This window comes from Manduca sexta, chromosome 19 (genome assembly GCF_014839805.1).
Source record: "Manduca sexta isolate Smith_Timp_Sample1 chromosome 19, JHU_Msex_v1.0, whole genome shotgun sequence".
Lineage (NCBI taxonomy): Eukaryota > Metazoa > Arthropoda > Insecta > Lepidoptera > Sphingidae > Manduca > Manduca sexta.
Window position 1 is genome coordinate 1,663,168 of NC_051133.1, and position 18,509 is coordinate 1,681,676.

The window sequence follows — 18,509 nt, forward strand, 5'->3', positions numbered from 1 at the left end:
AGTTTGCGTGACTTTTTTTAAGAACATATGCTTCCTTTTCACACATTGTGGAACACACTATATTCCATACTATAATACCAGCATTATCATATATTTTAACTGCCGAAGAATGCTAGTCTTTCGTTAACCTTTACTTTTACATCAGTACGTATCATCTAACGTGGCAAAATAGCCTCCCACGCCATTCCTCACTCCCTCCCTGCCTAATAAATTACTAATGCCCACTTGTATGTATTATGCGCAGGAATTAGGTTTGCAAACTAGCCCACAGACGGCGTGACGGAGTGACGACCGATGGTAGATAGCCGTATCGGATGCGTGTTGCTTTCCACCGGCCGCTGACAAAACGGCGCACTTTGTTCCGACGATTTAATGTATTGTTTTTAGATTTAAATTGTTTTTATTATCGTGTATATGTTGTACAAGTTTGTTAGGATCGGTTGGCTTGTGTTTCGCTGAGTTAAGTTGAATAATTCTTCTTCTAAGTCGTTTTCTTCATGACTGAAGGTTTGCTTTGTTAAGCCTTGGTGGTGGCGCTGATCAACTGCTTTCATCCTACCCTGTCTTGTGCCTGCCGCAGAGATTCCGTGACTTGGATTTACATGACATCTCTGATGGTGCCTGAACATCGGATAGGTGTTAAGTCTCTAAGGTGAATGATTAGTGTCGTAATATTTAGATTTTAGTTTGGTTCTACTGTTTATGGGCGGTCGTATCGCTTATCATCAGGCGAACGGCAAGCTCGTCTCGTCATTCAAGGCAATAAAAAGAAGTGAAAGTGTAACTGCGTTTTGTATTTAAGAAAGGCATGGGATGTTGTTAAATTTAGATTGTGGTAATTTTTTATAATCTTCACTTAGTATTTACTTCTGGAAACAGGGAATTTATTTCTTAATTATGTTTTGTTTTTAAAATTTGGTGGAGAGTGGAACGCTAGGAGATAACGTAAATATCCTCTCAGTGTTTTGGAAGGGTTGATAATGCCACATAGATAACATTTATTACTTTGACAAAAAAGTTAAAGGGCGAGTTACGTAACAATTCGGGGAAATGCAAATATTTAGTTATTATACTCCATTTCGACGTTTTTAGAAATTAATTAATACGCCTGAGTCAACCGCTAAAAGCTATTTGCTAAATGCCTTACACTGACCTTCTAGAAGTTATTAGAAAACAATACTTCGAAACACAGTACACGTTCTCAAGTCATCTGTCAGTAAATGTAATTACTAGTCTTGAAGGCCGCGCGTGCTGTTGTTTATAGACAGGAAAGAAATATGCCGTCCCGAAAACATTGAGGTTTTTACTTATGCCAAAAATTTACGGTAGGCAGGGGCTTGTGTTGTTCCTGGCACCGCCGAGTCCATGAGCAGTGGTGGTCGCTTGCCATCAGGCAGGCCGCCAGCTCGTCAGCAACTGGCATAATAAAGAAAATGATTTCTATTTGAGTGAGTGTTGAGTTGTAGTCTCTGAGGATAGGCTAGACTCTATCATGGGCATAATAACTTAGTCACTTTAGTATGTAGTATTTTGACAGTCAGTACGATATTAAAAAGCGGCCATAGCGATAAGAATGGAACGGACTACTAAAACGAATATCTGCAGATTCATATCCTAAGGGCACGCACCTGAGTTTTCTAGAGTTATGTGTATTCTTTGGGAATTATCGCTTGCTTTAACGGGGAAGGAGAACATCACGAGGAAACCTGCATACGTGAGAAGTTTTCTCAAGTATTTTGATAGTATAAAGTCTACCAAATCCGCTCTAGGTTAATGTGGTAGACTAAGGCCGAATTCCTCTCAGTGGTATAGGCCCGTGCCCAGCAGTAGGCCAGTATATAATACAGAGCTGATATTGTTATAATAGTATGCAGAAACTAACTGAATCTCTTGAACATAAAAGTGTTCTCGAGGTAAAAGTCCCATACACTTAATCTACGATATCATTTCGAAGGTTTCTTTGTGCTCGATATAATGAATATGTGTAGATCCAAGAACGACCAAGATCCAAGATCGACGTAGGGAATGAGTTTGGCTTATATTATTTCCTACAATACGAGAAATGAGCCGTAATGGATATAAGTTGTTAATGAATATGTTACATCGGGAAGAGGAATGAGGCAAAACAAAATATTGTGTTAATTTGAGATTTATTAACCTTATTTTTTTGTGGGAGGCTTGAACTACAAATAGCCGTTTTTAAAAAAATCTTCTAAATTTAGTTATCGTTCTAAATGTTTAAATATACCAAGCATAAGTCAATAAAAAGCAATTCGATATTTTTATCACCAAGCAGCTATATACAAGCACTTTGTATTGCAGTTAGACTTTGTTGTCTGTTTTATTACTGAAAATCTAGTGTTTCATAATTGCAAAGAAAGCATATAATAAAAAGCATATACCAAATGCCAGTCACCTCGTTGTGCTGTCTAGGCTATTTTTTTAATGTAAATGTACTTTCGGTCGTGTAGCTTACCAGGTCAGTAACTGGCTCATCTCTTAATTATAAATTACAATCATCCTTTCCAAGATTAACACTACATAATCTTCAACATTTCTCAGTTCCAATAAAAAATGCCAGCGAATAATTTAAAACGAAACTATTAATTTAGCGCGTATATTAACTGTATCTGTCTACCCTTCAAGAGAGCGTGAAGTAGGCAAGTCCGAGCGGTAGGACGGCATATGTAATGCACCACCTTATTGGGCACTTCAAATGAGTACAAATGACGTGGAGATACCTTAGTTATTTGCAGGGCTAAGTTTTTTGAAGTACAAAGTTACACGACTGTTGCTTCAAAGGTTGGCTAGTTTTTAGTTTACATTTGTCATCATTCAGGAATTAGAGCCCAATCACTCACGTGGGAATATTACTTGATCGACTTGGTCCCACCTCTTGTAAAATATGGTATCGGAATCCGGTAACAGAGAAGAAACAGCGTTTTGATTTAGCATTGAAAATGATATGTTATACCCAGATTACAAGAGATGTTATAAATTATTATAGTTGTCTAGATTTTAATTATATCTACACTATTGCAGCCTGGATACCATCGTTTGTTTCTGGTGAACAGTATTTAAAATATCGCTAGTCCTTCTGGATACTCCAACAGGATCATTCTTAATGCTAACCAGCAGTACGAAAACATTCTTCCCCTTTGAAGGATTTTAGAACCAGTGTACTCAGATCTGATATCTCAGGATGTGTGTTGCTATATGCATTGTAATTCACAGTTGTTAATGTGTTCCTGTACGTAGTCGTGGACTCATCAAGCAAGCTTGCCAGTCTAGTATTTTACAGAAATTAAAAACTAATTACCAACAATCTAAAGGTGTTACATTTCCAACCATAAACTTACAAATTAATACCATTTTAATAACAAGGCAGTTTTATTTTACCCTGACATATCGCCAGCAACGGTTGGGCGTAGACAGGGAGTAATTGTAGACTTTAGATGTACAAGATAAAGGTCGAGACGAAACTAATTTGTCTCGGAATTGACGTGAAAAAATGGCCGACCAATGATTGCATGAAATAAAGGCGTGTTGATTAAGGGTGTATGTACCAGTTAATGGTAAAAAGTCTGATACTTTAAATCGTATCACGTTATTTTAAATTCAAGGAGTAATAGACGCTTTGTAAGTGAACGTTTCAGCGCTCAAAATCGCCGACGATAGATGAGGAATTGTTGAATACGTTAAATATTTTTCATTGGTTCCACATGTGACTTTGTTTCAAAGGAGAATACATAGAAAAGAGCAATTATGAGTGAATTTTGATAAAGGGATCTCTGTCCCTTATAAACGTCCAAAATACTAGAGTATTTGTTAGTGTAAGAGTTTCCTATGAATAGTACAAAGATTTGAAGAAAGGTTTTTTAAAGCTGCATTGCCGATAAAAGCGAATTAGTTGAACAAAATAATAGCGTATGACACTCCTTCCGAAAACTTTTAATTATAAGTCACTTTTTTACTGAAACATCAGCTGACGCACTTAGTAGTCACACTTGATACGGAACCCTTTATACAACACAAAACTTATTAAAATGTTTTTTGGTGGCCTAATACAATGCGATGTTACACACCCAGACAAAGGAGATAGTACAAGAAATCGGTAGTCGGCACAATTTTGCCAGCCTGTGCAATCATACAGTTGCAGTATGGAAACAGCTCCAGAACTAGTTAAACAGGCCACACGGTCCTCCCACAAAGCAATATTAAAATAAAACGATATTTTTTTCGACTCCACAGTTTCGCGCGTACACTTTTCGTACCAATCAATCGATGTGTCATTGGTTGATGGGCGACCAATAGCGCGCCGGCACTCATAATGTTAACTGTCAAATAGCAAACGTCACGTCAAATCGAGGCCAAAATAATGAGAGCCGCGCAACTATATGGTTATTTTTTGTTGACGTTCAGTTTTATTGAAATTTATTCTGTGCAGAGATCAATCTGTCTGGTCGGCTATTGTTTTTGCTAGTCCATATTCTTTTTGGTTCAATGGCGGATTGTTTTTGTTGACTAGGTTTTTTAATGAGCTGGTATGTCCGCTCGATGTTTTACAGTAATCTATTTATAGCTTGCTTGGTTACTAAAGATAATTTTTAATTGAACATTCAGTACAAAATAAGTAACTATAGCTTAGTGGAGGATTGATAAAAGGGATTTCGCAGGATCGATATTATTCTAGTATGCTTGTAAACATCAATACTACCAAAACATTTTGTCACTTAACACCGCATGGTTCATTAAACCTTTTAATACTTAAAAATTACTGAGGCTCCCTTTTCAGTAGCAGAGGAGACCCGAGCCCAGCAGTGGGACGGTATATAATATAGGGCGTATATTATTATATTATTCCACCGTCTACACTATTCTATAAAAAATACACAGAGGAGCAAACTAAAGCGGAATTGAAAACATCTAACAACATTTATAGTGAGTTAATAAATAAAACACATAACTATTTATTATAATTTTATTATGAAAAAGAAATTAAACGAAAAAGGAACATTTTATTATAGTAAGACAAAAACATAATGTTACACATGTTCGAACGCTAGGAAATGTACTAAGATAACGAAATACTGACAATAGAGACAATAAATGCGTTGTCGTAACGTCCGAGTGTGGCGTAAGGGTGCGGTCATGCTGGCAGCGGGCAGCGGGAGCGCACGAGCGGAGCGATTATGTTGTTGATACTCTTTTTCGAAGGCTGTTGACGTTAAGTACAGGGATGTTTCTTATTGATATGATTTCTAACGTTCCTTCACGTTTGTCTTGGGATATGTTTGGCCATTATCTCAATTCGCGATAACTTTCATTACAAACTGATAAAAGACACATCTACATAAATTATCTATGGGAGAACCTTCGAGAAAGATCAGTGACAACATTCAACCAACCGCGTAAATCCGTTTCTTACACCACACATGATAAGGTAGATAATTAAAACTAAAAATGAAATATTACCTTAGGTGAACGTAATCTAGAAAAAAAGGGAACCTGTAACATAAAATGCACTTAAAACAAGTGTTTAATTGATATTACAATCTAAAAACTAAGCAATAACAGCTCACTGGTGAATATTAATTTGTTTCGTACAAAAATACGCTATATATTGTTATTTTCGATACAAACAATAACGTCTACTTACATATATAATAAATAAGAATACCGCTTTTTACAAATTTAGTATTTCTCTCGCTAGCATAGTGAAATGTAATTTACTAACGAATTACAAACTTACTCGGCAAGCATAAAGCATAATGTTGTATGAACTATACTGAGTCTAACAATGTAAGGTGATAACAGTTTATTAAATATCTTTAGGAAATCAATATTTAAGTAGCGAGTGATTTTTTTTAACTTTTATACAAATATTATGAAATAAAACATTATCTACCTATTATTGTCGTAGTGCGATAAGAGCTTTTGCTTTTATATAATTGCATTTTAATTACTTTTGGCAATACTGGCCATTATTTCCCATTCGCTTAATTATTTAATTTACTTTTATTAAATTAATTTGACAACCATAATACAAAATTTTCTAAATTACGCATATGTTTCCGCCATTTATCTCCAACATAAAAATCACTCGCTACTCGCTAGTATCATGACTCCGTCTTTACGTCCATACGTTTATATCTACGTTGTACGTCGTTAATAGTACGCGTTTATCAATTGAGAGTAACTTTGGTACGTAAATTATAAGAGTTATAAATGATCATAAGATATGATTAATTTCGCAGCCTTCACACGGTTTCTGTAACAAACGAAAAACATGTTATTGTTTACGATTTCTAGTACCTATTTATAATAAGACAAGTTTTTGTTCATGGTGTCCGCGTCCTTTTATTATAAAATATTTTTCAAAATCAGATCAATTGCTATTGCCAGGGATTACTTCTTATATCGAGTCATTAATTGATATATTATAATGGGAGTTTATTTCCTACAAATAAACGCACTACTTCAACTATTTTTAGAAGTAATTAATTTATTTAGACATCCAGCAATGTCAAGTATTCCTTTGGATATATAAGGAACCATCATCAAACCTTAGAATTCTCTAAAGAAATAAATCCAAGGTATTTGAAGTCTGACGCACTGCACTATGCTACATGGTGGACAAAGGCCTAAATCTTCTGAGTAGAACCCATGTCCAGCAGTGGGCAGTATATAATACAGGGCTGATATAAACTCACCATGAGTTCAAAGGTCACTTTCTCCCAGTGCTGAGGTCCTGGAGCTCACTGCTGTCGTCACTGGACGCGCTGACGGGACACCCGTTTGCTGCGGGACCCTGACCCCCCGCGGCCATTGCCATCGTCAGCGGGATGGTGATGAACTGGGGCTGGGTTGATGATGAAGCTGTGGGTAATGAGGGTTTAATATAGCAAATGGGTTAGCCGATAATCATAAAAAAAAAACAAACGCACATCACACCCTTATCTTCGGGGGTGTAGGCAGAGGTACAACTTGGGTACGCAACTTTCGTCGCGTGTGTTTCGTCCCATGACATTTAGTGGGTACAGCTATGGCCATATCAGGCACAATTGCCCAACCCAGGATTCGAACCCGAGACATCAGTGTGGCAGTCGTCATGCTTACCATCAATAAAGCTGCTTGTTCTATGTCAATACTTTACTACCATACGTACCACCTTCCTGCCCCTGATTAGCAAGTCCCAGTATAAAGCTGTGTGGATATCCCATCGCCAGGTTGCCCATTCCTAGATTATTCCCGATGCCGTCCAGCCCGGCGAGCATTCCGGAGTGGTACAGCATAGCTCCTCCGGGCAAGCCGAGTTTGGACAAGAGCTTCGGCATGGCCGGCTGGCCTGGCTTACTGCTGTCGGCTTCTTGGGTGGTCGCGGAGGTGGACGCCGCCGGATCTGGTTGGACTTCTCTGGAAATGTAAATGAGTTCTGGAATTTTGTGGAATACAACTTAAATTCATGTCTTTGTAGTGCCTACGGTGCTACGGCTTTTGTTTATTCCGTTCCTTGAAGGCTTCGGCTTATTAGCACAAATTCAAATTACAGGCAGTTCGTTTATGTTCCCTCCAGTTAGAGACAAATTTCTACTGTCCATGTTAGGAATAAAACTTAGCTCACTGTCTAAGAATACGCTATAATTCAAAGATGGATTAAAAGGTCATTTTTTTCAGGTCTAAACCACAAACATATTGACATTATTTAATCAAAAGTAGAGCAACACAAAGCAGTAACCGTTCTAATTATTTCTGTTAAAATTTTTGCAATGGTCACAACTTTTTTGCCCCGGCCTTCGTCTTATCAACGATCAGGTACGTGCTCGGAATAAAATCTGAAATTGAGATCAAAATGCTTGTTCGCAACGAGAACTATAATGCCCATTAAACGAATAATGTATTGTTAATTAAATTCATTACTAAGCATTTTGTGATAAGGTTGATTTTTTTTTACATTTGCTCTTGATATTGAAGGTTCGAGATAAGTCCGATAATCCGGTTAATATAAATTGTGGATTTATGTTTGGACATTTGTAAGTCAACCAAGCGTAAACTGATGAATAGATTTGGATGATATCTAGCACCCACAAACCTCGATTTATAATTTTGGCTGTTTTTCATGCCAATTATACGAACTCGTGTGGTTTTTGTTATGATAAATCACTTATACAAAGCTACAAGTTAAAGTTCAGGACGTAAAAATAGCTCGATCGGTCTGTTGGACACTTTGACTATCAAGCTTGGGTTCGATATGATTTGGGCGAAGCTACAGAATATTATATTTTTCGTTTTAAGACATTTTATGTTAAGAAATTAGGATTTATGTATTTAACACATTATGGTCCACCTAGCTTATCTAGTTGTAAACGTCCCTATCTTTGAGGTTAAAACGCCTCCTTAGACCATGATTTTGTCACCCGCATTGCTATGGAGGGAAGTGGACAATTAATATTTCTAACTCCTCCCTATCTTCCTATTTGATTAATTTCGTTGCGGGATAATGACATATTAGTTTTCCCTGAGACTCGCCGAGCTTCACTGCTCGGTTTCCTATACGTGCCACTGCTGATCCTGCCTTACAGGAGTTGTAGTGGTGGGTGTGGGGGCGGGAAAGTCTCTTATTATGGTCCACACGTAGTTACATTCCCAACAATAAAAATCTTAACAACACAAAGGAGTATAAGTAAATGAGTATTTATAGTTTTACTTGCCTCTTAGCTTCTCCTCTGTCGTCGTTGCAGGCCCACTCCTGCTTGTGGACTTGCATGAGTTTTTCGCTAGGGGACTCGGGCTCGCTGCCGCTCTCGTCCCCGCTGTCGCCTGATGACGCTGGCTCGTCCTGAAGCGAAAAAGAAATTCGTAGTCCTGATTTAATTGGCTATGGTTTCTAGATATTGGATGTTAAGAGGGACTTTCAAATATGTTTTGTTTTGGGTGATAAATGTTTTGTAAAATTTGATAGGTAATACGATTCTTTTTGCGTTACAAAAAGGTTTGAAATCGAACGAAAATTCATCTAATTAGATTCTATAACATACTGCATTGCTTTGAAGTTGTTTTTAAATTAAGGTTTCATAGGGCGTTTTTATTGTTTATAGCATTTACCCATTTTATATTTAATAGCTTTGCAAAAATAAAAGAGATATACGAACAGTCACACTATATATTAACCAAAATGAATTCAACCGTAACTAAGAACAATCTTCACTAGACGATTCACGCTCGATAGCAATGCTTCAGGGCGCAGGTGTCGCCGGATTTCGGGCAGAGTTTCAGAGCTTATAAGGTAAAAAATATCGCCCCATCCAGAAGCACTTACCGGCTCGGCCGAGTTAGGAACAGGTGCGTTTTATACAACACCACTTTGTCCTGCTGGTTTGCTTGTAACATTAGAATGTATGTGGATTTTTGGAATATATTTTTTTACAGGTGCATTGATATTAGACATGGTTTATATTAAAGTTTCTCCCATGAAAGAGAGGAACATATGATAGAAAGAAATTTCGATTTAAAGCCGATTTGTCATGTTAATTTTCAAAATTTGTAGGTACTATACGACCCCGTAAATGAGTTTTCTACAATATTTCGTAGTGTGTATTTATCTATCAGGCTTATAATAGCTTATATTATATAGTCAGATAAATTGTATTCCTCATAGGCGTAAAAAGAATTCCCAAAAACAATTTCTGATGGACATAGGCTACCCCTAAATATTTCCAGACCAATCTGTTGGAAGCGGTCTGCATACAATTGACTTCCAAAGGCAATAGAAGCTGAATATTTAATCTAAAATGATAACCACCTAAAGTGAATATTATAAAAATTCAACACAGACGTCCCCTTTAATTAAAATTATTATATTTTTAAGCCAATACTTATCAAAATTATCCCAAGTGTTTATACGTGAAATACAGACAGACGAAACTACCGTCGCATGTATATTAGTATGGACACGCTCTATAAATAAAAAGGGTGTTACGCGAATAAATTACGGTGTCTAAACAACGCCTTAAAAAGCCTCGCGTGAGTGCACTATACGTCGTCGCCGTATTTTGTAGCTCATTCTCGATAAATGTGTGAAAAATTGTGCTAATAAAGGTCTGTCGTTTGTAAGACTTTATTTGGTCTTTTAAAAGGCATGTAGGTTAACTTTGTTGGGTTTTTTAAGGTTAAGTAATAATTTTACTGGTGATAGGTCTCTCATATGTGAGAGTTCGCCTGGGTAGGTACCACCGCAGTGTCTGTTTCTGCCACCGAGCAGCAGTGTGTAATCACCGTTGTGTTCCCGTTTGAAGGAAATTGTAGCCAGTGTAACTAGTGGACATAATAAGAATTAACATCTCATGTCTCAGGATGCCGAGCGCAGTGGAATACTAAACAATACTTTGTAATTTAAGGTGTTGGATGCTGTTTCCCCTTTTTATGGGAGGTCGAATCGCTTACCATCAGGCGAACGGAAAGCGCGTCTCGTCATTTAAAGCAAAACTAATGTAGTAAGTAAATTATAATATTTACTTACAAATATAATTTGATTATTTATTTATCCTGGAACGCTGATACTTATATTATTCTCATGATAAAATTATGATATTTTAGCCACGGTAAAATACATTGAACCAGGTAAGAACAGTGCAGTCTGAGTATAGATGGTCTCGAACAAAGGCACAATAACATAACAAAGTAAATAATAAATAAGCCATGTAATTAGGCGGTATCTGCAGACATCGCGGGACAATTGTTAATAAATACCTACGAGGATGATCTCGCGGCGACCGATTGTTGCGCGCGCGCAGATCATATCGGTACGGTAGGATGGGATTGTGTGGATGGAGGTTTAATATTTGTATGTATGAAGGAAGAAAATAGCTTCGTGGACTATTACATTGTAAGATGAGAAACTCGATTGAGTTATCTTTTTATTTACTAGTTTCCGAATTTTAATATATATAATATTTCGAGGCTTTTGTAACACAAAAAGGCATTTAACTGTGTTGGTTTCATATTTGCTAGCATTAATATAATATATATTATTGATGTATGGAAATTTCCCCTTTTAAATATAATCGTAGGACAAGCAAATGAACGTCTCAACACAGTGGTTTTTAATTTACTTTGTTATGAAAATCATTATTATTGTTAACATATTGCATATTTGATTTTTATAAAAACCTGCGCACGCGCAATAATAGAATTCATAAGTCATGTCCACAACATTCATTCGCGGTTTCTATGAGCTGGCGCGTGGGCGTGTCCTTTATTCGCCGACGCACTAAATAATAATAATTGTGCTTAACTAACTACCGTTTAACGCACTGCGCTTTCTTCTGTGCATCTGATAAGGCGCTCGCTAATACGGTGAGCATACAAAAACATCGTTTTGCATAACAATTTATTTGCGCATGACGTTTACAATAAAAAGTGGCTTTCCGTAAATATGTTAAAAATTTGGTGTTGCACGTGGCTTCACCCGTGTGAAACGCTTTGCAAAAATAAATGTGTACTTTTCTGGGAGATATAGTATTCTAGGATAAATATAGTTGCAATTAAAATTTCAACTAAATTTGTGCAAAAATTATAAAAGTTATTTTTTGACCTGCAGGAAAATGCAAATCGAAAAACATTTTAATGAACCAAATTTATTAAACATGTGACGTAACGTCAGCGTGGCTTACAAAAAGATCTGAAAAGGCACTGTTCAACCTAACATGTAGAATCTATAGATTTTTAATATGTGCCACGTCCGATCTAACTTTGATCCTGCAGATCGTAATTCCAGACTCTCTTCTGAATAATATATAACAAAGCTGTACGAATGAACAAAACAACACACAAATCCCCTTGCAAATTCCACCTACAACAATTCATTAGCCACTTTATTTGCCGACGGTACCGTTCGGCGAGTCAACAGACGGCGCGCCCGTTTTTGGCAGTCGCAGTTTGCTTTGAGCCGTGACGTCACAATGCCCGCTCATTATGCCACAACGTTAGTTTGTGCCCCACTTTACTTTACCAGCTTTTATCTATGATTGTTATTTTAAAAGATACACGATTCTTAGAACTTGAGTCCAGGTGACCATGTGGTCAGCAGCGTCGGTTATAAGATTCTTGGAATCCTAGATCGAATTGGTCCTTGTGCTGTGACGTAGTGTTGGTTCCCGTTGGTTGATATTGGTAAGATATACAGTATCCTCCAATGTTGTGTCGGTACGCCGCTGTAGAAGATATATAACAAGGATTCTTGACTTCCATCAAGAATTTAAAGTAATTCCTACGCGAAAAGGAAATAGCTTGATTGATCGGACAAATAAATGATTTTGTCCATATCTATATATCTGTGAGCAACTACACTAGAACAAATACTATCAATATACGAAATGAAAATCCCCCAATTTTTTTATTACACCTTTATCCTGAAGGGGTGGGTAGAATCGCAACTAGTGCATAAACTTTTTGCCGTGTGTTCCGTTATAACGTGATAGGGGCGAGCTTTGCGCTATATCGGGCGTGTCTTGGTAAAAAATAGGAATAGAAAATACATTGTCCGTTTGACTGAAGCAGCTGGGCGTGGGTTATGCACCCTTTGACTCATGTGGAATGCGACCCCGTAACACGTTGCGACTCCCACCCTGTACCACTATGTATAAAACAATACAAGCATATTACTATCTAAAGTTATTCTTTTTGACTGAAAAAAGATTAAAAACTTTTTATTTGGAATAGAATTCTAAATTCAAATATAATTGATGATGAGTTTTGTTGCAAAGTGCAAGCGCTCGACGTGTACGACACTGACCGATATTATAAATAGATATTAAAAAAATGTGCGCACGCACTCTTGACGTAATTATAAAGATTTCGAGACGTGGCGGTAATCGTCGCGAATTTTACGATATTTAAACTAAAGCGTCGGATTTAGAGTGTCGAGTGTATTATCGATACTTTTGGTATTATAATAATAATAATATCAGCCCTGTATTATATACTTGCCCACTGCTGAGCACGGGCCTCCTGTACTACTGAGAGGGATTAGGCCTTAGTCCACCACGCTGGCCTAATGCGGATTGGTAGACTTCACACACCTTCGAAATTACTATAGAGAATTTCTCAGATGAACAGGTTTTCTCACGATGTTTTCCTTCACCGTTAAAGCGAACGAAAAATTCACAAAGATATACACACATGATTTTTAGAAAAGTCAGAGGTGTGTGCCCTTGGGGATTTAAACCTGCGGACATTCGTCTAGGCAGCCCGTTCCACACCCAACTAGGCTATGGCCGCTTCGCTAACTTTTGGTATTGATTGTCGATAAACGAACATTTAAATGTTAAGATATAGGTACCCAATATTTTTAAGCATCAGTGGTGAAGTGTAAAATTTTCTTAAAGGAAACCCGATACAATATATAAATACTAATAAATGCGTTCTGCAGATCTTTGTAATGATAATAAATAAGGAAGGGAAGCCGGCAGGAATATATGGACCCTTCTCCACTATTAAGCATTTTAAAGTTTCTTATCATTTTCCACAACGTATTCATTTCCATAGATACGTAAAAATTCAAAAACCGTCTACGTATAAATGTCATTAATTTTATGTTACGTCGATATTCAGTAGACTTAAATACAGGTATAATCGATGTTTCGATTCCGAGTATAAAAATATCAGACTTTGCACATTGATAATCGATTTACTGATTTGAAATATTTTGTATTAAGTATCGAACATCGATACATATACTTCGCACCCTATTCGAATATAAGGCACGCGAGGCATCCTTATTCAAAAGCAGGAAACAAGACATAAATCACCGGTGGAATTTGGGGGGCGCATCGAAAATCCCACCATTACGTGAACACAGGTGCGCACGCGCAACCATGTCTTGTTACCGCTCGAGTTAATTTGACCGTGGACATTGTGAGAATTCTGTGGTAATTAAAACAGTGCCTACCGTTTTTTGGCGAAAGAACCTTTTTTTTTGGTAAATGAGTCATTGCGATATATTGTGTTGATTGTTCTAAATATATTATATTTTAGTAGTAAGGACTTCGTAAAACCATGTCTTCAATATTGGTTATGACGCTCCTTGCCGCACTCCGATTTATTCGCATCTTTTAAAGTATACAAATACTATCTCAGACAAAGAGTCCTAAGATTATGTGGAGCGGACATTGGTAAGATTGCCATACAAAAATGTTGCGTTCATGCGATGGTTACTCGATCTATTGTGAAAAAATAGTTTCTGAGCTCGAAAAAAGGAAATAATATTCAACGCATATCTATATGTCGGAGGAACCTATGTGTCCGGTTGATTGTTGTTTGCGTGCATAACGCACAATAATTGTTAATCTAATTATATTTGATTTGTTACATTTTTCTATTACTTAAAACCTTACGCATTAGCCATAATGTAATAGAAGTTTATTTAAAAATTATAATTTACGAAACGACCAATCAGAGCAGGCACGTGCCTCGAGCGGGGTCGAGGCGCCATCTTTACTATTCAGGTAGGCCATGAGTGCTTTGGACATTCGTTGGAGGAATCATGATAGTGACTGGTCGAGTTGATCGAGTTGGATCGTTGAGAATATTTGTTGGTTAAAGTAAGATCGGTGCCCTGAACCCGCTGCTCGGTCTTAATTGTCCACTTTTCTATCTTCATTATTGTAAAGTGACAAATATTGTTTAATTTGAATTCGAATATAAAAATATCTGTGATCATTGTGTTTTGTGCTCGCATTTTACCCTGATAACGCCCACTAAGTCCGCAACCCCTATGATGATGTCGACGGGAATAACGCTTCTCCGACATCAGAAGTGGGATCGGTGCAGGCACAAAACGTGAGTGGATGGATGGCGGCAAATGACGGATGGTGCACGTTATTCGAAGCACATTGGAACCAATATGAAGCTACTCTTGGAGGCGCTAACCAACTCACCGAATATCTCGGATAAGGGCATCACGCTACCTAAATTCCAACTGGCACATACAAACACTGATGCCCAGGCTTGGCTGTCAACGGCAGGCAATCTGCTTATCGGATTGTGATATAGAGGGAAGTAAATTAATTCTCATACTTAGTAAGGCAATGAAAGGCTTGCCCGCAACATGGTTTTCTCAGATAGTTTTTCCTAATATGTAGTGAATAAATTTAAGGAAATTGTTATTTCTCGTTTCGATACGTTAAAAAAAACATGTGCAGTGACCAATGACGTTTTACAAATAGACGTGACATGGACTAGCAAAATTGCACAAAGGAGCAGCGTACTATTTACTATAGTCATATACTTGTACAGCCCTTGCAGCTCACATTGATATGGCCCGAGCGTCGACCACCGTGGCCATCTAGTTTATTGGTCTCTGGTCGCCATGACCAGCCATGACAGTCGAATGTAATGTATTTAATGGTTAAAAATGACTTGAATAGTGTATGCTTATTACTAACGTATGGAATGAAACGTTTTTTTTTTTTCATTCACAGTTGGAGTATAATTTGTACGTCGTTTAAAAATACAGGAAGGCGTTTTATTTATTAAAATACAAAAACCTTGTGGGCCAACTAGCCGCGACAGCGTTGGAAGTCAACTAATTGAATGTCGGGCAATTGCCTTGCTTTTGTCTTGCCAATATTGAGCTCGGACAACGTGACTATTCGACTACATAACATGCAGAAGATAACCCCGATCTCTGAGCCCCGAAACACCGCCGTTGCTACACAGACTCCTGTTACTTGTTACAAGAGTAGTGTTGAGGGTCATGTGGCGTGGCGGTGCTCTAAAATATGGCCAATTGCGAGCAGTAGCGCACAATCTGCCACCGTACCGAGCGTTGTGAAGCGAGTGGACGTATGTGGTATGAAACCTATCACTGGGATAATTACGTAATTTGGTGAGCAGTTCTCATTTTGTTTTGATTCCGGTGCTGACTGTTCTCTAATTAAGAAAGAGCGTCTCTCTTAAGCTTGTTGGTACATTGTAGCGTGCAATTGTTACTTTGATTGGTATAAGAAAATGCGATGTATTATGTGATATTTTGATTAGACGCAATTTGTTAGCCTTAGGTTTATTAGTATACACATATCGAGCAATAAACTTAATATAATTGCGAGGCCCTCTCTAGTTAATATTTGCAACGTAAGTAAACGTAGTGGCTGATTTTCTTGGCTTGGATACCGATATACCTGATGATTTTAAACACAACTAATAGAACTTCTTAGCAGCTTCAAGAACCCATTTGTTGAAGGCACGCCTACTAGTAGAATAAAAAGAGGTGAGTTACAAATGACTTTAGTAGATCCTAGAAAAATCGTGCAACGGCAACCATGTCATTGAGTCCTGAAGAGTAAGTGATATCTGCTGGATTTATTACACTAATCAACTCGCTCTTCTCTAACCCAATACTCTTAGTGAAGCAGCGCGATGGCACACATCGAATGTGCATAGAAAACCGAGAATTAAACTCTAATACTCTAATCGGTGATCAAGTTCAAAGATTATCCGTCGTGCGATTAAATAAGTGTCGTCATGGCTAATGGATTTAATTAAATTCCTGTAGATGTAGAGGCAAATTCGATACAAAAAACCGCATTTATTATTCAGAACTCTCATTATGAGTTTACTGTAATGTATTTTGGCCTACGAAATGCAACCTCTATGTACCAGAGAGTTATTAATACTGCTCTAGGCATCGATGTATATGTACTACGTGCTGGATCTGGTGTTCCGTACAATCATTGTGTTCGACTCAATTGTACTGCGATCCGTACACCTGACTTTAGTATGAATTTCAACATTGATAGCGTGTGGTTGTGTGTGGAGTGACGCTCTAATGAGCGTTTATAAGGGAGCTCGAGTCTGGGTGCAAGCCTGGATGTGAATAAAAAAAAAATGTTGATCAAATAAGTGAAATTATTTGTTGTTCAAGTGAATGAATGGGTTTAATAGTAACGTTTTTGTTGTCATTTTGGTTAAGATTTTGAACAAATAGTTTATATTATGGACATTCGTGTCTATAGAATATACATCAATGGCTCTATGTGACTTAGCGCAATCTTCCACAATTGTCTACATGGATAATTTAGTGAAACCTGCGAAAAATGTACAGTTTTTCATTAGTCAATTATTAGTGGTATTCATGAGTAAATTTTTCCCTTGGGTTGGGATAAAACTTAAGAGATGGCATGTTATCAACATTACTGGCTTCCCAGTATTTCAAGATATATCATAAAATTGCATAACATATCGAATAGCTAAGTTACGAAGTGGAAAACAACCGATAGTGTAACGGTCCATACTGAAAGCTGATATTCCTTAGCTTACAGTCCACATCGGCGCCACAAGTAAGTTCAGTGGCAAAATGATGAAAGGAATATGTTTTCATTCTAGCAGACAGTTTACTATTTTATTTTTATTTTTACAGAAAACTATCAGCTAAAACAGATATAGTTTGAACAATTATATAACTGAAGGCCAATTTAAAGTTTTCACAGATATGTGTGAGTTTATGTTAGAAGTAATAACAGGCAGCTAAGATTACAGAGATCACATTACCTAAATAAAAATTAAAATGTAGAGAAGTGACACGTATTATAAAAAGAAAGCTTCAGCCAAGACTTTTCTTAGTTTCGAGACACTTCCAATGAATTAAATATTCTACTGACTCTGGTTATATAGGAGCTTTGATGATAAACTTACTTCGCAGTGCGTACATGTAATAGGCTTGGTTTTCTTATATGGCTAGTATGGATATGTAATCCTATTTTTGTCCGTACATCAGGACAGTCCACAGAACTATTCGGAATGTAAAAGAGATACGCTTAAGTCAGCTATGCGCCTTCGTTCCTCTAAGGGATGAATGTGATTTTTTTTGTAGTGGATAATGTAGTTTGGAAGATATTTATGGGAGCGATAGTGTAAATATCTCACAAACTTTCTTGGAATGCTTTCAATTCTGTCGATATGATGACTATTGTAATTTGGATTCCATACTTGTGAATAATATTCGAGATGGCTATGCACGAGAGTACAGTATAAAACATTAATTGTTTTTATATTGTTGAAGTCAGATGATATTCTCATTACGAAACCTTAAGGTTTAGATGCAGCCTTGATGATGAAAATGTGGATATCAAACTAAATTTTCGAGTCGAACGTTACTTCTAAGTCTTTAATAGAGTTGACACTGGTTAAGGAGTTTCATCAATTGAGTATGTAAATTCAACGGGGTTTGGCTTTCGTGTAAAGGTACAGATATAGCATTTAGAGACGTTTAAATCTTTAAATCTAATTTGTTTAATCTACCGTTATTTGTAAAACGAGTAAGGTCCTCTTGTAGTGCGAGATTATCAGCTCCAGTAGCAATATGACTAAATATTTTCATATCCTCTGTTACTAAAGGATTTCACAAGAGATAAATTTTCTTCATAAGGTAGCCTGGCAGGCGTGGTGGTGGTTATGGTTTCGTTAAGCTTTGAAATGCCAATTTGTTAGGCCATTAAAAAGCAGAATCAGTA

The 18,509-nt window shown here is 37.2% G+C and overlaps 1 protein-coding gene across 2 annotated transcripts in view; it reads right to left on the reverse strand.

Annotated features, from left to right (window-relative positions):
• Positions 1–4,967: 4,967 nt before the first annotated feature.
• Positions 4,968–18,509, reverse strand: part of LOC115441278 (serum response factor homolog) — a 262,689-nt gene continuing 249,147 nt past the window's right edge. For both annotated transcript variants that reach the window (XM_030166027.2, XM_030166017.2), the window contains 4 exons: positions 8,712–8,839; positions 7,169–7,416; positions 6,714–6,879; positions 4,968–6,271 (listed from right to left, as the gene is read on the reverse strand). In XM_030166027.2, the coding sequence (XP_030021887.2) occupies positions 6,728–6,879; positions 7,169–7,416; positions 8,712–8,839 (528 nt within the window). In that variant the 3' untranslated portion in view covers positions 4,968–6,271; positions 6,714–6,727. The remainder of the gene's footprint in view (positions 6,272–6,713; positions 6,880–7,168; positions 7,417–8,711; positions 8,840–18,509) is intronic.